Source organism: Cherax quadricarinatus, chromosome 65, assembly GCF_038502225.1.
Source record: "Cherax quadricarinatus isolate ZL_2023a chromosome 65, ASM3850222v1, whole genome shotgun sequence".
In the NCBI taxonomy this organism is placed as follows: domain Eukaryota; kingdom Metazoa; phylum Arthropoda; class Malacostraca; order Decapoda; family Parastacidae; genus Cherax; species Cherax quadricarinatus.
Genome location: NC_091356.1, coordinates 1,101,480 through 1,122,674, shown reverse-complemented (window position 1 = coordinate 1,122,674; position 21,195 = coordinate 1,101,480). Strand labels below are relative to the sequence as shown.

The 21,195-nt window shown below is 40.0% G+C and overlaps 1 protein-coding gene across 4 annotated transcripts in view; it reads right to left on the bottom strand.

Moving 5' to 3' along the window:
• Positions 1-21,195, bottom strand: part of Msh6 (DNA mismatch repair protein Msh6) — a 136,659-nt gene that overhangs the window by 99,884 nt on the left and 15,580 nt on the right. For 3 of the 4 annotated variants that reach the window (XM_070098848.1, XM_070098847.1, XM_070098849.1), the window contains 5 exons: positions 15,922-16,062; positions 13,991-14,094; positions 10,196-10,366; positions 7,320-7,484; positions 6,144-6,278 (listed from right to left, as the gene is read on the bottom strand). In XM_070098848.1, coding sequence (XP_069954949.1) covers positions 6,144-6,278; positions 7,320-7,484; positions 10,196-10,366; positions 13,991-14,094; positions 15,922-16,062 — 716 coding nt within the window. Of the gene's footprint in view, positions 1-6,143; positions 6,279-7,319; positions 7,485-10,195; positions 10,367-10,790; positions 10,936-13,990; positions 14,095-15,921; positions 16,063-21,195 lie in introns of those variants that run through there. The other variant, XM_070098850.1, reaches the window with a different exon arrangement.

Sequence of the window (21,195 nt, the reverse complement as noted above, 5' to 3'; positions counted from 1 at the left end):
CAAAAAATTAGTGTAATAAGGACTTAATAAGACCTAATTCAATAAGCAAAGGCATTTTTACATCCTCCCATTAAGTATAAGGGGAAATACCAACAGATCCATGACTTTTATATGGATCCTGGCAAATTCCTACAAACTTTCCTGCCCAGATGGGCTGTAGTATTTACATCAACCAGGTGGCATGGAGTAAGTGGACAATGGGGCAATCATCCTCAGCACCATCACCAAGTAAATCTGGAGACCGGAGTAATGTCTACACAAGGTTGGAGAAAATCTATTATCTGATTATGCAAAAGAACTTTCTATATTAATAGAGGGCGTGAATGTCACATATTCCAGTATAGTACTACTTTATGACAATATGATCTCTCTCAAATTCCACTGGGGTAAGATAATAGGTATATGGCTGTAGTCTCTGTAGAATTAGGTTATCACAACATCAAAATTAAGGTTAATATGGTGGCACATCTGTGTTAGACTTTTTTTTATTTCAACAAATTGGCCATATCCCACCAATGCAGGGTGACCTAAAAAGAAAAATAAAGGTTTCTCTTTTTAAATTTAGTAAAGTACACAGGAGAAGGGGTTACTAGCCCTTTGCTCCCGGCATTTTAGTTGCCTCTTACAGCATGCATGGCTTACAGAGGAAGAATTCTATTCCACTTCCCCATGGAGCTTGCCAGAATTTTTTTTTTTTTTTAACAAGACGGCTGTCTCCCACCGAGGCAGGGTGACCCAAAAAGAAAGAAAATCCCCAAAAAGAAAACACTTTCATCATCATTCAACATTTTCACCTCACTCACACATAATCACTTGTCTTTGCAGAGGCGCTCAGAACACAATAGTTCAGAAGCATATACGTATAAAGATACATGCCATATCCCTCCAAACTGCCAATATCTCAAACCCCTCCTACAGAGTGCAGGCATTGTACCTCCCATTTCCAGGACTCAAGTCCGGCTATATAAAAATAACCGGTTTCCCTGAATCCCTTCACTAAATATTACCCTGCTCACACTCCAACAGATCGTCAGGTCCCAAATACCATTCGTCTCCATTCACTCCTATCGAACACGCTCATGCACGCATGCAGGAAGTCCAAGCCCCTCGCCCACAAAACCTCCCTTACCCCTTCCTTCCAACCTTTTCGAGGATGACCCCTAACCCGCCTTCCTTCCCCTACAGATTGATACGTTCTCCATGTCATTCTACTTTGATCCGTTCTCTCTAAATGACCAAAAAACCTCAACAATCCCTCTTCAGCCCTCTGACTAATACTTTTATGAACTCCACACCTCCTAATTTCCACACTCCGAATTTTCTGCATAATATTTACACCACACAGTGCCCTTAGACAGGACATCTCCACTGCCTCCAACCACCTCCTCGCTGCTGCATTCACAAACCAAGCTTCACACCCATATAAGAGTGTTGGTACTACTATACTTTCACACATTCCCTTCTTTGCCTCCATAGATAACGTTTTTTGTCTACACATATACCTCAACGCACAACTCACCTTTTTTCCCTCATCAAGTCTATGATTAACCTCATCCTTCATAAATCCATCCGCCGACACGTCAACTCCCAAGTTTCTGAAAACATTCACTTCTTCCATACTCCTCCTCCCCAATTTTATATCCAATTTTTCTTTATCTAAATCATTTGATGCCCTCATCACCTTACTCTTTTCTATGTTCACTTTCAACTTTCTACCTTTACACACACTCCCAAACTCATCCACTAACCTTGCAACTTTTCTTAAGAATCTCCCATAAGCACAGTATCATCAGCAAAAAGCAACTGTGTCAATTCCCATTTTGCATTTAATTTTTTTTTTTTTCAACAAGTCGGCCGTCTCCCACCGAGGCAGGGTGACCCAAAAAAGAAAGAAAATCCCCAAAAAGAAAATACTTTCATCATCATTCAACACTTTCACCACACTTGCACATTATCACTGTTTTTGCAGAGGTGCTCAGAATACAACAGTTTAGAAGCATACACATATAAAGATACACAACATATCCCTCCAAACTGCCAATATTTAACTCCCTATAATTTAATCCCACCCCTCTCCTGAACACCCTAGCATTTACTTCTTTTACAACCCCATCTATAAATTTATTAAGCAACCATGGTGACATTACACATCCCTGTCTAAGACCTACTTTTAATGGGAAGTAGTCTCCCTCTCTTCTACACACCCTAACCTGAGCCTCACTATCCTCATAAAAACTCTTTACAGCATTTAGTAACTTACCACCTATTCCATATACTTGCAACATCTGCCTCATTGCTCCCCTATCCACTCTATCATATGCCTTTTCTAAATCCATAAATGCAATAAAAACTTCCCTACCTTTATGTAAATACTGTTCACATATATGCTTCAATGTAAACACTTAATCTACACATCCCCTACCCACTCTGAAACCTCCTTGCTCATCCGCAATCCTACATTCTGTCTTACCTCTAATTCTTTCAATAATAAAACCTACCATACACTTTTCCTGGTATACTCAGTAAACTTATTCCTTTATAATTTTCACAATCTCTTTTGTCCCCCTTCCCTTTATAATAAGGGACTATACATGCTCTCTGCCAATCCCTAGGTACCTTCCCCTCTTTCATACATTTAATATACAAAAATACCAACCACTCCAACACTATATCGTCCCCTGCTTTTAACATTTCTGTCATGATCCCGTCAGTTCCAGCTGCTTTACCACCTTTCATTCTACGTAATGCCTCACGCACCTCTCCCACACTTACATCCTGTTCTTCTTCACTCCTAAAAGATGGTATACCTCCTTGGCCAGTGAATGAAATTACTGCCTTCCCTTTCATTGAAAAGTTCCTCAAAATATTCTCGCCATCTACCCAAAACCTCCATCTCCCCATCTACTCACTCCCCTACTCTGTTTTTAATTGGCAAATCCATTCATTCTCTAGGCTTTCTTAACTTGTTTAACTCACCCCAAATTTTTTTTATTACTGTCATTAAAATTTCTTGACAGTGCCACTCCCACTCTATCATCTGCTCTCCTTTTGCACTCTCTTCACCTTTCTTTTACTCTCCATATACTCTACTCTTCTTATAACACTTCTGCTTTGTGAAAACCTCTCATAAGCTAACTTTTTCTCTTTTATCACACCCTTTACTTCTTCATTCCACCAATTACTCCTCTTTCTTTCATGTCCCTCCAAACTGCTAATATCATAAAACCCCTCCTTTAGAGTGCAGGCATTGTACTTCCCATTTCCAGGACTCAAATCCGGCTATATAAAAATAGCTGGTTTCCCTGAATCCCTTCACTAAATATTACCCTGCTCACACTCCAACAGATCGTCAAGTCCCAAATACCATTCGTCTCCATTCACCCCTATCGAACACGCTCATGTACGCCTGCTGGAAGTTCAAGCCCCTAGTGTTTATTCAAACACTTTCTTGCCAAACTGGTAAATTCACCCTCCTATAACCACAAACTTCTACCCCACATTTTAATACTGCATTTTTAAAACTATTCCAACCCTCTTCAACTCCCCCACTACTCATACTTGCACCAGCCCACCTTTCTGCCAACAGTTGCTTATATCTCACCCGAACTTCCTCCTCCCTTAGTTTATACACTTTCACCTCCCTCTTGCTTGTTGTTGCCATTTTCCTCTTTTCCCATCTACCTCTTACTCTAACTGTATCTACAACTAAATAATGATCCAATATATCAGTTGCCCCTCTATAAACGTGTACATCCTGGAGCCTACCCATCAACCTTTTATCCTTTCTTTCTTTCGACACACCGGCCGTATCCCACCGAGGCGGGGTGGCCCAAAAGGAAAAACAAAAGTTTCTCCTTTCACATTTAGTAATATATACAGGAGGAGGGGTTACTAGCCCCTTGCTCCTGGCATTTTAGTCGCCTCTTACAACACGCATGGCTTACGGAGGAAGAATTCTGTTCCACTTCCCCATGGAGATAAGAGGAAATAAACAAGAACAAGAACTAGTAAGAAAATAGAAGAAAACCCAGAGGGGTGTACTCACCTATTTGTGGTTGCAGGGGTCGAGTCACAGCTCCTGGCCCCGCCTCTTCGCTGATTGCTACTAGGTCCTCTCTCTCCCTGCCCCATGAGCTCTATCATACCTCGCCTTAAAACTATGTATGCATATGCTTGTACATGTATGTGTAGTGTGACCTAAGTGTAAGCAGAAGTAGCAAGACGTACCTGAAACATTGCATGTTCATGAGACAGAAAAAACACCAGCAATCCTACCATTATGTAAAACAATTACAGGCTTTCATTTTACATTCACTTGGCAGGACGGTAGTACCTCCCTGGGTGGCTGCTGTCTACCAACCTACTACCTAGCAACCTTTTATCCACCAATACATAATCTAAGAAACTACTTTCATTACGTGCTATATCATACATAAGAATGAAGGAACACTGCAGGAGGCCTACTGGCCCATGCGAGGCAGGTCCAAGTCTCCTACCGGCTTAAGCCAATGCACCCAACCTAGTCAGGTCAGGTCACATTGACTTAAGGGAGGAACACGGCAACCGACCTGGTAGCACAAGCTATCAGGTCCAACTCACACCCACCCACTCATGTATTTATCCAACCTATTTTTAAAGCTACACAACGTTCTGCCCTCTATAAGTGTACTTGGGAGTTTGTTCCACTCATCCACAACTCTATTACCAAACCAGTACTTTCCTATATCCTTCCTGAATCTGAATTTTTCCAACTTAAAACCATTGCTGCGAGTCCTGTCTAGGCTAGATATTTTCAGCACACTATTTACATCCCCTTTATTTATTCTGTCTTCCATTTATAGACCTCAATCATATCCCCCCTAATTCTACGTCTTTCTAGAGAATGCAGATTCAGGGCCCTTAGTCTATCCTCATAGGGAAGGTTTCTGATACATGGGATCAACTTTGTCATCCTCCTTTGTACATTTTCCAGAGCATTTATATCCATTCTGTAATACGGTGACCAAAACTGTGCAGCATAATCTAAATGAGGCCTAACCAAGGATGTATAGAGTTGAAGAACAACCTGAGGACTCCTATTATTTATGCTTCTTGATATTTATTGTATATTTATTTATCCTCTTCTTCATAAAATATGTATTATTACCAAACCTCTTTCTACACATAGCTCAATTAAAGGCTTCCCATTTACATTTACCCCTGGCACCCCAAATTTACCTACTACTCCCTCCACAACATTTTTGCCCACTTTAGCATTGAAATCCCCAACCACCATTACTCTCACACTTGGTTCAAAACTCCCCACGCATTCACTCAACATTTCCCAGAATCTCTCTCTTTCCTCTACACTTCTCTCTTCTCCAGGTGCATATGCACTTACTATAACCCACTTTTCACATCCAACCTTTATTTTATTCCACATAATCCTTGAATTAATACATTTATAGTCCCTCTTTTCCTGCCATAACTTATCCTTCAACATTATTGCTACTCTTTTAGCTCTAACTCTATTTGAAACCCCTGACCTAATCCCATTTATTCCTCTCCATTGAAACTCTCCCACCCCTTTCAGCTTTGTTTCACTTAAAGCCAGGACATCCAGCTTCTTCTCATTCATAACATCCACAATCATCTCTTTCTTATTATTTGCACAACATCCACGCACATTCAGACTTCCCACTTTGGCAATTTTCTTCTTCTTATTCTTTTTAGTAATTATTACAGGAAAAGGGGTTACTAGCCCATTGTTCCCAGCATTTTAGTTGACTTTTACAACACGCATGGCTTACGGAGGAAAGATTCTTATTTCACTTCCCCATGGATATAAAAGGAAAAGTAATAAGACCAAGAACTATTAAGATAAAATCAAGGAAAACTCAGATGAGTGTATATAAATAAACATGTACATATATGTGTAGTGTGACCTAAGTGTAAGTAGAAGTAGCAAGACATACCTGTAATCTTGCATATTCATGAGACAGACAACAGACACCAGCAATCCTACCATCATGTAAAACAATTACAGGCTTTCGTTTCATAATTCAAAATGATAATGGCAATAAGAAATATGGAAGATTAAAAAAAAAATCCATCACTTAAGTAGAATCTTAGCAAATGATTAGTCACATTGTTTGCATACATACCTTCATCATAATGAGGCCTAATTCCTGTACTCCCAGTGTGGCATCCATGTTAAACAGTTCATAAAATTTGCCCATTTTGAAGAACAAAACAGTATCATAATGCTGAGATTTGATGTCCCACCACTGTCTTAATGCCTGATGATAAAGAAATTCATTAATTTAAAAACAGCTAATGTGAAAATATAAGAAATGTACCAAAGGACATCTACAGCAATAATTTATCAATTAAAAAATGATGACAATGAAGAAAACAAGATGCCAACACTTTTAATTCATTTGCCATAGTATAAAATTAAAACACAAGTCAATGGATTTTTAAAAAAATTCTTCATTAAATATAAAAAATTACAAAATTTCAGGCACTCAAACATATATGGCTTTATTAACATCAGTAAAGTCACTAAGAAAGCTAGGCCTCAGGCTGAGTGTGAGAGTAGAAAACCCTCTTGAAATTGTACATATAACAGGAAGTTCAATTTATGGTTAACTTCAAATTTAACAAAGGAAGAAAGATGGTTAGTTATGAGGCCATAACATGAAGGCATCCTCTACAGTTCAAAACCAGACAGGTCATCCACTGACAGTAGGAAGAACAGCAGCATTGATATCTCATATGAAGATTAGGAGGTAAAATTGATAAAAAGAGCCCATGATAACATTAAATACTTGAGAACAGTAGTCACTACAGAAAGACTTAGAGTTAGAATTAACACAAAGAAAGTTAAATTAGGAAAAAATCAGTGATACTAAGATAATTTAACAAAGTAACTTTCTCCCTGAGAAAAGTGAGACAATCACTAAATGATAAGGGTGAAGAGAAAGATGAGATGGGATTTCATGTGGATACAACTTCTTATAATTTGGTTGCGGTGATACAATTTCACATATAAAGTCCTAATTAAGTGTATGCAGGAAAATAAAAGTGGGTGAGAATTTTAGCAAAAATATGGCAAGACAATAAGAGACAGCCTCTAAAGAAAATGGAGCATAAAAGAGTGTCAGATTTGCGAATCTTAGGAAAACCGTAAAAATTGAGCAAGGGAAAAAAATGAGTCAGACTTTAGGTATTGTACAGTATTAATATTTTGGTTAATATTTAAGTGAATTAATCTTTTTTAATCAGGGGGAAATAATACAGCAATAACAATAGTGACAATTTTAGATCAAACTGCTTACTGGAGTCTGTTGATTCAGAAAGCTCTCGGGTACATATAGAGTTCTTGGATTGTACTCAGGGTGGTCAGGTGAACGCTTCTCACGATCACGTATATTCTCAGGCTGTAGCCAAGGATACTTAAGAAAAGGCCAGTCTTCAGAGCTTTCTTGGACCTGTGAAGGTGTCTGTAGAAAATTGCTGACATTAGACACAGAAATGACAGATGAATTTTTTTAACACGCCAGCCATCTCACACTTACATAGGGTGGAAAATAGAAAAAGTTATGTAATAAGACTAGTTTACAGTACTGTTATATATTATCATGCTAAAAATAATCACCACAAGAATGAAGAATGGCATATACATACAGTAGAAGTCCGTATCCACTGATTCAGCATCCGTGGTTTCAGTTATCCATGGTTTACTGAAGCCCATAAATACCTCTTAATTCTGTATAATAATGGCTTCAAAGTGCAAAAGTAGAGAAGCTGGCAGTTCTTCAAAGCCTAAAAGAAGCCGTGAAGTGCTTCCCATCAGTGAACAAGTGATAATTCTCCACTTATTGTGCATAATTTATCAATTAAACTTTATAACATTTTGGTACCCGTGGCAGGTCCTTGGAACGTATCCTCCGTGGATACAGGGGTCCTACTGTATATTTTTAAACAATGGCTATCTTTCACGAAGATAGAGTGACACCCCCCCCCCATTTTTTTTTTCCAACAAGTCGGCCATCTCCCACCGAGGCAGGGTGACCCAAAAAGAAAGAAAATCCCCAAAAAGAAAACACTTTCATCATCATTCAACACTTTCACCTCACTCACACATAATCATTGTTTTTGCAGAGGTGCTCAGAACACAACAGTTTAGAAGCATATACGTATAAAGATACACAACATGTCCCTCCAAACTGTTAATATCCCAAAACCCCTCCTTTAGAGTGCAGGCATTGTACTTCCCATTTCCAGGACTCAAGTCCAGCTATATAAAAATAGCAGGTTTCCCTGAATCCCTTCACTAAATATTACCCTGCTCACGCTCCAACAGATCGTCAAGTCCCAAATACCATTCGTCTCCATTCACTCCTATCAAACACGCTCATGCACGCCTGCTGGAAGTCCAAGCCCCAAGTGTTTATTTAAACACTTTCTTGCCAAACTGGTAAATTCATAATTCAAATGACCTCTCCAAACTGTAACATCTCCACCTCTCCTTCAGAATGCCAACATTGTACTTCCCATCTCCAAAATTTCAAGTCCACTAATTATTTTTTTTATTATTATCACACTGGCCGATTCCCACCAAGGCAGGGTGGCCCGAAAAAGAAAAACTTTCACCATCATTCACTCCATCACTATCTTGCCAGAAGGGTGCTTTACACTACAGTTTTTAAACTGCAACATTAACACCCCTCCTTCAGAGTGCAGGCACTGTACTTCCCATCTCCAGGACTCAAGTCCAGCCTGCCTGTTCCCCTGAATCCCTTCATAAATGTTACTTTGCTCACACTCCAACAGCACGTCAAGTATTAAAAACCATTTGTCTCCATTCACTCCTATCAAACACGCTCACGCATGCCTGCTGGAAGTCCAAGCCCCTCGCACACAAAACCTCCTTTACCCCCTCCCTCCAACCTTTCCTAGGCCGACCCCTACCCCGCCTTCCTTCCACTACAGACTGATACACTCTTGAAGTCATTCTGTTTCGCTCCATTCTCTCTACATGTCCGAACCACCTCAACCCTTCCTCAGCCCTGTGGACAACAGTTTTGGTAATCCTGCACCTCCTCCTAACTTCCAAACTACGAATTCTCTGCATTATATTCACACCACACATTGCCCTCAGACATGACATCTCCACTGCCTCCAGCCTTCTCCTCGCTGCAACATTCATCACCCATGCTTCGCACCCATATAAGAGCGTTGGTAAAACTATACTCTCATACATTCCCCTCTTTGCCTCCAAGGACAAAGTTCTTTGTCTCCACAGACTCCTAAGTGCACCACTCACTCTTTTTCCCTCATCAATTCTATGATTCACCTCATCTTTCATAGACCCATCTGCTGACACGTCCACTCCCAAATATCTGAATATGTTCACCTCCTCCATACTCTCTCCCTCCAATCTGATATTCAATCTTTCATCACCTAATCTTTTTGTTATCCTCATAATCTTACTCTTTCCTGTATTCACCTTTAATTTTCTTCTTTTGCACACCCTACCAAATTCATCCACCAATCTCTGCAACTTCTCTTCAGAATCTCCCAAGAGCACAGTGTCATCAGCAAAGAGCAGCTGTGACAACTCCCACTTTGTGTGTGATTCTTTATCTTTTAACTCCACGCCTCTTGCCAAGACCCTCGCATTTACTTCTCTTACAACCCCATCTATAAATATATTAAACAACCACGGTGACATCACACATCCTTGTCTAAGGCCTACTTTTACTGGGAAAAAATTAGTTTCCATAAATCCCTTCATAAATGTTACCTTGCTGACACACCATGAGCATGTCAAATCCTAAAAATCGTCGTCTCCTCTCTCTCTTCGATCTGACATACACTTGCACATGCCTGCTTAATACTAAAGTAAAAACTTTTACTGTAATCCCTCCAACCCTTCCTGGAATGACTCTTACCCTCTTCCTTCCTTCTACCCTGGATTTATCCACCCTCCTGTCATCCCAATCTGTTCCACCCTTTCTAAATCACCAAACTGCCTAAACAACCCCATTTTCCAGTCAGTGAATCATACCTTTTGTAACCCACACTGTCTAATTTCTGATCTATTAATTCTTTACATAATAATCACAAATATGGAAGTGGAAATCACCATAAATAATACTATAATAATTAAACAAATGCCTTTTCCTATACTAAATTCTTGTTGACTCACCTCTTTTGCAGCAAACATGGAAAGCTTGGATTTGGTACCTTCCAAAAGTTTGGAAGTACCTCTGGAAGGTGTAGGCGCAGGAGATTTAGATGCCAATGGAGAGGATAAGAGAGAAGAATTCAAATTACGTCCCTTTGGTAATGCTGGTTTTTTGCGCTTATTTGCAGGTGCCTGATGGGAATAAAAATAAATCACGAATTTAAGAAATAACAATTCATAAAATATATCCTGTATCAAGAAAATTATGTACCCCCCTAGTAACTGTACCACAATTTTTTCTTCCAATTTTCTTACAGAATATACAGACACAAGTGTGTGCTAAACCACCCACCATCAATTCTATGGTTAATCTCATCTTTCACAAATCTATCTGCCAATAAATCCACTTCTAATATATTAACACATTCACTTCTGACAAAGTGAGTGATTATGAAAGTGTTTCTTCTTTTTTCAGGTCACTCTACTTTGGTGGGAGACAGTCAGTGTGTTGAAAAAAAATTCACTTCCTCCATACTCCCTCCATCCAGTCTAATATCCAATCTTTCTTTACCTAATTTTTTGGTGATTTCATCACCTTGCTCTTTCCTATACTTACTCTCAGTTTCCTGCCTTTACATGACCTCCCAAATTTGTCAACCAATCTTTGCAACTTCTCTTCAGAACCTTCCAGAAGCACCATATCAGCAAAAAGTAACTGTAACAACTCCCACTTGGTATTAGATTCTTTATCTTTTAATCCCACTCCTTTCCATCGCCCTACGTATATGTCTTCCACAACCTTATCTATTTTTTTTATTTTTTTTTTTATTATCACACTGGCCGATTCCCACCAAGGCAGGGTGGCCCGAAAAAGAAAAACTTTCACCATCATTCACTCCATCACTGTCTTGCCAGAAGGGTGCTTTACACTACAGTTTTTAAACTGCAACATTAACACCCCTCCTTCAGAGTGCAGGCACTGTACTTCCCATCTCCAGGACTCAAGTCCGGCCTGCCGGTTTCCCTGAATCCCTTCATAAATGTTACTTTGCTCACACTCCAACAGCACGTCAAGTATTAAAAACCATTTGTCTCCATTCACTCCTATCAAACACGCTCACGCATGCCTGCTGGAAGTCCAAGCCCCTCGCACACAAAACCTCCTTTACCCCCTCCCTCCAACCCTTCCTAGGCCGACCCCTACCCCGCCTTCCTTCCACTACAGACTGATACACTCTTGAAGTCATTCTGTTTCGCTCCATTCTCTCTACATGTCCGAACCACCTCAACAACCGTTCCTCAGCCCTCTGGACAACAGTTTTGGTAATCCCGCACCTCCTCCTAACTTCCAAACTACGAATTCTCTGCATTATATTCACACCACACATTGCCCTCAGACACGACATCTCCACTGCCTCCAGCCTTCTCCTCGCTGCAACATTCATCACCCACGCTTCACACCCATATAAGAGCGTTGGTAAAACTATACTCTCATACATTCCCCTCTTTGCCTCCAAGGACAAAGTTCTTTGTCTCCACAGACTCCTAAGTGCACCACTCACTCTTTTTCCCTCATCAATTCTATGATTCACCTCATCTTTCATAGACCCATCCGCTGACACGTCCACTCCCAAGTATCTGAATACGTTCACCTCCTCCATACTCTCTCCCTCCAATCTGATATTCAATCTTTCATCACCTAATCTTTTTGTTATCCTCATAACCTTACTCTTTCCTGTATTCACCTTTAATTTTCTTCTTTTGCACACCCTACCAAATTCATCCACCAATCTCTGCAACTTCTCTTCAGAATCTCCCAAGAGCACAGTGTCATCAGCAAAGAGCAGCTGTGACAACTCCCACTGTGTGTGTGATTCTTTATCTTTTAACTCCACGCCTCTTGCCAAGACCCTCGCATTTACTTCTCTTACAACCCCATCTATAAATATATTAAACAACCACGGTGACATCACACATCCTTGTCTAAGGCCTACTTTTACTGGGAAAAAATTTCCCTCTTTCCTACATACTCTAACTTGAGCCTCACTATCCTCGTAAAAACTCTTCACTGCTTTCAGTAACCTACCTCCTACACCATACACTTGCAACATCTGCCACATTGCCCCCCTATCCACCCTGTCATACGCCTTTTCCAAATCCATAAATGCCACAAAGACCTCTTTAGCCTTATCTAAATACTGTTCACTTATATGTTTCACTGTAAACACCTGGTCCACACACCCCCTACCTTTCCTAAAGCCTCCTTGTTCATCTGCTATCCTATTCTCCGTCTTACTCTTAATTCTTTCAATTATAACTCTACCATACACTTTACCAGGTACACTCAACAGACTTATCCCCCTATAATTTTTGCACTCTCTTTTATCCCCTTTGCCTTTATACAAAGGAACTATGCATGCTCTCTGCCAATCCCTAGGTACCTTACCCTCTTCCATACATTTATTAAATAATTGCACCAACCACTCCAAAACTATATCCCCACCTGCTTTTAACATTTCTATCTTTATCCCATCAATCCCGGCTGCCTTGCCCCCTTTCATTTTACCTACTGCCTCACGAACTTCCCCCACACTCACAACTGGCTCTTCCTCACTCCTACAAGATGTTATTCCTCCTTGCCCTATACACGAAATCACAGCTTCCCTATCTTCATCAACATTTAACAATTCCTCAAAATATTCCCTCCATCTTCCCAATACCTCTAACTCTCCATTTAATAACTCTCCTCTCCTATTTTTAACTGACAAATCCATTTGTTCTCTAGGCTTTCTTAACTTGTTTATCTCACTCCAAAACTTTTTCTTATTTTCAACAAAATTTGTTGATAACATCTCACCCACTCTCTCATTTGCTCTCTTTTTACATTGCTTCACCACTCTCTTAACTTCTCTCTTTTTCTCCATATACTCTTCCCTCCTTGCATCACTTCTACTTTGTAAAAACTTCTCATATGCTAACTTTTTCTCCCTTACTACTCTCTTTACATCATCATTCCACCAATCGCTCCTCTTCCCTCCTGCACCCACTTTCCTGTAACCACAAACTTCTGCTGAACACTCTAACACTACATTTTTAAACCTACCCCATACCTCTTCGACCCCATTGCCTATGCTCTCATTAGCCCATCTATCCTCCAATAGCTGTTTATATCTTACCCTAACTGCCTCCTCTTTTAGTTTATAAACCTTCACCTCTCTCTTCCCTGATGCTTCTATTCTCCTTGTATCCCATCTACCTTTTACTCTCAGTGTAGCTACAACTAGAAAGTGATCTGATATATCTGTGGCCCCTCTATAAACATGTACATCCTGAAGTCTACTCAACAGTCTTTTATCTACCAATACATAATCCAACAAACTACTGTCATTTCGCCCTACATCATATCGTGTATACTTATTTATCCTCTTTTTCTTAAAATATGTATTACCTATAACTAAACCCCTTTCTATACAAAGTTCAATCAAAGGGCTCCCATTATCATTTACACCTGGCACCCCAAACTTACCTACCACACCCTCTCTAAAAGTTTCTCCTACTTTAGCATTCAAGTCCCCTACCACAATTACTCTCTCACTTGGTTCAAAGGCTCCTATACATGTTAAACAAAGATGGTGACATCATGCATCCCATACTGATAGCTGTGTAAAATGATTGTGATAACAGGTAAATGCACTATAGCTATATTAAATGATTAGGGTATCAAGATGTAATCTTCTAATTTATTTTTTATCTCCACTAATGGGATTATTAACATATTAATGTTTGTAATTTTAAAATAAAAATTGAATACAATACCTTGATAGGAGAATCAACTTCTGAAGCAGTTTCTATCTCAGATACTTCATTTTCATCCACTGCAGAACTTAATGATTCATTATCACTTTCAACATCATCCTTGCCTGTAAAAAATAAAGAAAAATTGTTGTCTGTGGAAACTCGCATATCTGAACTCATGCGTGTCAGCAAGTAGTGAGCTCCAGGTCCTGGGTTCCACCTCTTAAGCATTAATCAACTCGTGCAATGCATTCACAACCTAAGCTATGTAACATTTACTTTAAATTTGTGCAGGAAGTGGAGTATATCACTACTACTTTCTCTTTAAATAAGTTCCACTCACTGCCTTCTTATTGAAGCTCTCTTACAATATTTTAGCCTGTTTTGGTGTTTAGTGCTTATTATTTCCTTGTCCTGGTCTGATTCCTTGCAGAAACTATGAGTCATGGTTGAAAGAGTGGCTCCATTTACTGTAGGAAAGAAGTCTGGATAATATGATTGAATTCCACTACAGATAAATCCCTGAAGTGGAAGAGAAAATGTGCCAGATAATGAATATGAAAACACTTTAGATTTAACCAACAAACAGCCCTGTTCTACCTGCTAATCTAAAAGCCAATATTGTCATGTGAACATTTCATGTCCTGCACATCAATTTCATTCATTTGTAGCACATAAAAGAGTCTAGTAACAATGCTAATAATTGAAGGTGTATTAGACAAAGAAAGCTCACACAAGTGTCAAAACAAAGCCAAACCAAGGATCACTGCTACTGCCTGGGTAAATTATGTGAAACAATTTTGTAAATTAATATTTGTTTCCAAATGTACTTAGCCATGAAAGGTTGAAAGGAGGGTGGTCAAAAAGATTTAATGTTTGAGGGGCTTAGGCATCCAACAGGCTGGTGTGCATGTGTTAGATAGGAGTGAGTGGAGGCAAGTAGTTGTCATGATTTGACGTGCTGTTGGAATGTGACCAAGATAACACTGATGAATGATTAGGGAAAACTGATTAGTCAGACTTGAGTCCTGGAGGTACAGTACAAAGTACAGCAGCTTCACTCTAAAGAAGGGATGGGGATGATGCAGTTAGAACGGTCATTTGAACTGTGATGTTTGCACACGTTCGGAAAGAAACTGACTGAATGAATGATGGTGAAATTAAAGCGTTTCTTTCAGATCACCTTAACCTTGGTGGGACAGGGCTTGTGTGTTAAAAAATAATATACATAGTATTTTTTGTCTAGGTAGTAGGTTGGTAGACAGCAACCGCCCAGGGAGGTACTACCGTCCTGCCAAGTGAGTGTAAAACGAAAGCCTGTAATTGTTTTAAATGATGGTAGGATTGCTAGTGTCCAGTTTTCTGTCTCACAAACATGCAAGGTTTCAGGTACGTCTTGCTACTTCTACTTACACTTAGGTCACACTACACATACATGTACAAGCATATATATACACACCCCTCTGGGTTTTCTTCTATTTTCTTACTAGTTCTTGTTCTTGTTTATTTCCTCTTACCTCCATGGGGAAGTGGAACAGAATTCTTCCTCCGTAAGCCATGTGTGTTGTAAGAGGCGACTAAAATGCCAGGAGCAAGGGGCTAGCAACCCCTTCTCCTGTATATATTACTAAATGTAAAAGGAGAAACTTCCGTTTTTCCTTTTGGGCCACCCCGCCTCGGTGGGATACGGCCGGTGTGTTGAAAGAAAGAATACAGATGTACTACTAAATGTATATGAAAATACCCAGCGATGCATTCTACCAAACAAGATAAAATATATTTTTTTTTTTTTTTTTTCAACAAGTCGGCCTACAGTACATTTAACTGAATGGGCCTGTATCAGGCCAAAGTTCTGCCCCATATAGTTTGGATAATTGAGCACCCACTTTAAGTACTACAATGACACGTTCATTATGCAGATAACTAATCTATACTACACATACTGTACTCACCTGGCTTATATTCATCCTCAGACTCTGTGTCTGAATGGAGAATTATCCTTCGCCGCTTTGGTTCTGGCTCTCCATTCCCTGCTTTTTTATTTTTAATTTTGCTTATATTCAGGTCGATATTTTCTTTACTTTTGTCCGTATCTGGTAAAAGAAAACATGGTGGCTGCATTTTCATTGTAAAAGAATTTTAGCTTACATTCAGATTTCTTCTATCCTGCTGACTGAGCATGAACTTTTGTGCAAAAATATTGATTGTAAGATATCACTTGCCTCTGGCAAGACAGTGATGGAGTAATTGATGGTAAAACTTTTTCTTTTTCAGGCCACCCTACCTTGGTGGGAAATGGCCAATGTGTTAATAAAAAAAAATACCCAAAAATATTGTCTTCTTTCATTACAATATATGGTATTCATTAAGTAACAGTAGTTCAGTACTTTATTCTCTTTTATCAAACGTGCTGGATAATTGAAAAAATTATTACAAGACTGTTATATAATTAATAATTCCAAATAATGACATTTATATACCCTCCTATGTATAGTGTTTCAGGTTAGCTAAAATATTCAGCCTATAGGCATACATGAATTTACAAATTATACAAAAAAGTATTTGTATACAATTAATATACATATTACTAAGTGTAACAAAAAGAAAAACTAAGTTTCTTCTTTTTCACGGTCACACTGCCTAGGTAGGAGACAGCCACTGTGTTGAAAAAAAAAATTATTAAATGATGGCACAGCTCCAGTGCTCAAAAAAAAACTTGCTTCCCACAACACACAAATGCACACACAAAATGATTCCAAAATCATCCACCAGAGGTCTATACTGCCAAATTACAATGAGACTTCATTGTTAGGAATTACCTGGAGTTTACCTGGAGAGAGTTCCGGGGATCAACGCCCCCGCGGCTCGGTCTGTGACCAGACCTCCTGGTGGATCAGAGCCTGATCAACCAGGCTGTTGCTGCTGGCTGCACGCAAACCAACGTACGAGCCACAGCCCGGCTGATCCGGAACTGACTTTAGGTGCTTGTCCAGTGCCAGCTTGAAGACTGCCAGGGGTCTGTTGGTAATCCCCCTTGTGTGTGCTGGGAGGCAGTTGAACAGTCTCGGGCCCCTGACACTTATTGTATGGTCTCTTAACGTGCTAGTGACACCCCTGCTTTTCATTGGGGGGATGGTGCATCGTCTGCCAAGTCTTTTGCTTTCGTAGTGAGTGATTTTCGTGTGCAAGTTCGGTACTAGTCCCTCTAGGATTTTCCAGGTGTATATAATCATGTATCTCTCCCTCCTGCGTTCCAGGGAATACAGGTTTAGGAACCTCAAGCGCTCCCAATAACTGAGGTGTTTTATCTCTGTTATGCGCGCCGTGAAAGTTCTCTGTACATTTTCTAGGTCGGCAATCTCACCTGCCTTGAAAGGTGCTGTTAGTGTGCAGCAATATTCCAGCCTAGATAGAACAAGTGACCTGAAGAGTGTCATCATGGGCTTGGCCTCCCTAGTTTTGAAGGTTCTCATTATCCATCCTGTCATTTTTCTAGCAGATGCGATTGATACAATGTTATGGTCCTTGAAGGTGAGATCCTCCGACATGATCACTCCCAGGTCTTTGACGTTGGTGTTTCGCTCTATTTTGTGGCCAGAATTTGTTTTATACTCTGATGAAGATTTAATTTCCTCATGTTTACCATATCTGAGTAATTGAAATTTCTCATCGTTGAACTTCATATTGTTTTTCGACCGACTTTTCCTGTTATTCCTTTAGCACGCATTTTGTGCGCTATTACGCCATGGTCACACTTGTCGAAGGCTTTTGCAAAGTCTGTATATATTACATCTGCATTCTTTTTGTCTTCTAGTGCATTTAGGACCTTGTCGTAGTGATCCAATAGTTGAGACAGACAGGAGCGACCTGTTCTAAACCCATGTTGCCCTGGGTTGTGTAACTGATGGGTTTCTAGATGGGTGGTGATCTTGCTTCTTAGGACCCTTTCAAAGATTTTTATGATATGGGATGTTAGTGCTATTGGTCTGTAGTTCTTTGCTGTTGCTTTACTGACCCCTTTGTGGAGTGGGGCTATGTCTGTTGTTTTTAGTAACTGTGGGACGACCCCCGTGTCCATGCTCCCTCTCCATAGGATGGAAAAGGCTCGTGATAGGGACTTCTTGCAGTTCTTGATGAACACAGAGTTCCATGAGTCTGGCCCTGGGGCAGAGTGCATGGGCATGTCATTTATCGCCTGTTCGAAGTCATTTGGCGTCAGGATAACATCGGATAGGCTTGTGTTAATCAAATTTTGTGGCTCTCTCATAAAAAATTCATTTTGATCTTCGACTCTCAGTCTGGTTAGCGGCTTGCTAAAAACTGAGTCATATTGGGACTTGAGTAGCTCACTCATTTCCTTGCTGTCATCTGTGTAGGATCCATCTTGTTTAACCCTTTGAGGGTTTTCGTTGTACTAGTACGTCTTACGCGTAGGGGTTTTTGACGTACTAGTACTCATAAATTCTAGCGACCTCAAATCTAGTGGGAGAAAGCTGGTAGGCCTTCATATGAAAGAATGGGTCTATGTGGTCAGTGTGCACAGTCTAAAAAAAATCCTGCAGCAAACGGTGCATAATGAGAAAAAAAAAACTTTTTCCATTTTTTTTTAATAAATCAGCGACTTTGCAGTGTATTTTCGTATGGTATTTATTGTTGTATTCTAGTTTTCTTGGTCTCATTTTATAGAATGGAAGACATATTACTGAAATTGAGATGATTTTGACTGGTTTTACAATGAAAGGTGCCTTGAAATTGAGCTCAAAGTAGCAGAAATGTTCGATTTTTACCAAACTTCAAAAGTAAACAAATCGTGCCAAGCGTGCAATACACGTCAACTGGTGAGTCTAATATTCTTTCACAAGTGCACCAATAATATTTATACCATTTTTTACACTAATGCAGTAGTCTGCATAACAGTAAATCTTATATTTTTTGTGAGAATAAAAATTCAAAGTGGAAAGCAAAAGAATATAAGAGGGGCCTTGAGACGTGACTAATGACTAGAGGAAATGTCATTTTAGTGCCAGGAATGTCTTTCTTGTTTATTCTGGACCCTATTCCGAAATTGGCATCTTTTGAAATTTGTGTGAAATTGGCAAAATTGCTAAATTCTGACCACTGTACTGGATAGTTGAATTTATAAATGGGTGGTTTCTTGCACCCATTCGATAGAAAAAATGGAGATCTAGCGAAATATTCATGTTTTTTGTCTACTAGTACAGTGAAATTGGCCGAAAATGGGGCTCAAAGTGTGCAAAATCGCCGATCCGTAAACATCGCCGAGACCGCTAACTTTGCGAGAGCATAATTCCGTAAGTTTTCTATCAAATTTCAAACTTTTGGTGTCGTTATGATCGGGAAAAGATTCTCTATCTTTTCATAAGAGAAAATAATTTTTTTTTTTTTTTAAATTTGGCCGACCCTGAGAACGAGTTTTGGAGAGGGCCTGTCGACCCTCAAAGGGTTAAGTAGGGGCCCAATACTGGACGTTGTTCTTGATTTTGATTTGGCATAGGAGAAGAAATACTTTGGGTTTCTTTCGATTTCATTTATGGCTTTTAGTTCTTCCCGCGATTCCTGACTCCTAAAGGATTCTTTTAGCTTAAGTTCGATGCTTGCTATTTCTCTGACCAGTGTCTCCCTACGCATTTCAGATATATTGACCTCTTTTAGCCGCTCTGTTATTCTTTTCCGTCGCCTGTAAAGGGAGCACCTGTCTCTTTCTGTTTTACATCTACTCCTCCTTTTTCTTAGAGGAATAAGCCTTGTGTATACATCGAGTGCCACCGAGTTAATCTGTTCTAGGCATAAGTTGGGGTCTGTGTTGCTTAGCATATCTTCCCAGCTTATATCGGTTAGGACTTGGTTTACTTGGTCCCACTTTATGTTTTTGTTATTGAAGTTGAATTTGGTGAATGCTCCCTCGTGACTAATCTCATTATGTCGGTCTGGGGCTCCACGCATACATGACTGAACCTCAATTATGTTGTGATCTGAGTATATTGTTTCTTATCAGATCATCATTGTTAGTGAAGATGAGGTCTAGTGTATTCTCCAGTCTAGTAGGCTCTATTATTTGCTGGTTTAAATTGAATTTTATGCAGAGATTTAAAAGCTCGCGTGAGTGTGAGTTTTCATCAGAGCTGCCTCCTGGTGTTATTACTGCAACAATATTATTTGCTATATTCCTCCATTTTAGGTGCCTTAAGTTGAAATCCCCCAGGAGCAAGATGTTGGGTGCAGGAGCTGGAAGGTTTTCCAGACAGTGGTCAATTTTTAACAGCTGTTCCTGGAATTGCTGGGATGTTGCATCCGGAGGCTTGTAGACTACCACAATGACTAGGTTTTGGTTCTCGACCTTTACTGCTAAAACTTCCACTACATCATTTGAGGCATTTAGCAGTTCTGTGCAAACAAGTGACTCTGCAATGTACAGGCCAACCCCCCCCCCCTTTTGCCTGTTCACTCTGTCACATCTGTATAGGTTGTAACCTGGGATCCATATTTCGTTGTCCAAGTGATCCTTTATGTGGGTCTCAGTGAAAGCCGCGAACATTGCCTTTGCCTCTGCAAGCAGTCCACGGATGAAAGGTATTTTGTTGTTTGTTGCTGGCTTTAGACCCTGTATATTTGCAAAGAAGAATGTTATCGGACTGGTGGTATTGTTGGTACTGGGGGGGGATTTTTTTTCCGGCATTAGTATCTGTATCTGTTGGTTTGGAGTGGAGGCCATTGACTCTGGTTCCACTCCAGGAATGACTGGATTTGGTGTACGATTTCTGCCATTTCCTGCCAGTTTTTTTTCCTTCCTGGCACTAAAAAACCTCTCCCTCTTGAGTGGCTGTGGCTACCCAGGTTTTCCCATGGCCTGGATGTTTTGTATCTTTTTGTCCCCTTTAGATGGTATGCCTGGCAATTTAAGTTATAGCACAGTCTTTCCTGTACTGAAGAGGTACACAGTTCAGGGTGAAAAAGCTTACAGGAAGGGAGTTTGCATTTTCCTGTTGTCATATGGGCATGGCATTTTCTAGGGTGGTCATAGTTGCACGTCCCATCTGTTTTTCCAGATTTCCCATGCCAGCAGATACCAAGTGCATAGTATGTGCACAGGCTTGGTTTCCGTTTGCCTTGGGTTTCTGTGACTGTATTCCCTGTTGGTGCATGTTTCCCTGTCTTACTTCTATCCTCCCTAGCACCAACAATGGAGCTCCCACCAGTTGTTTTTG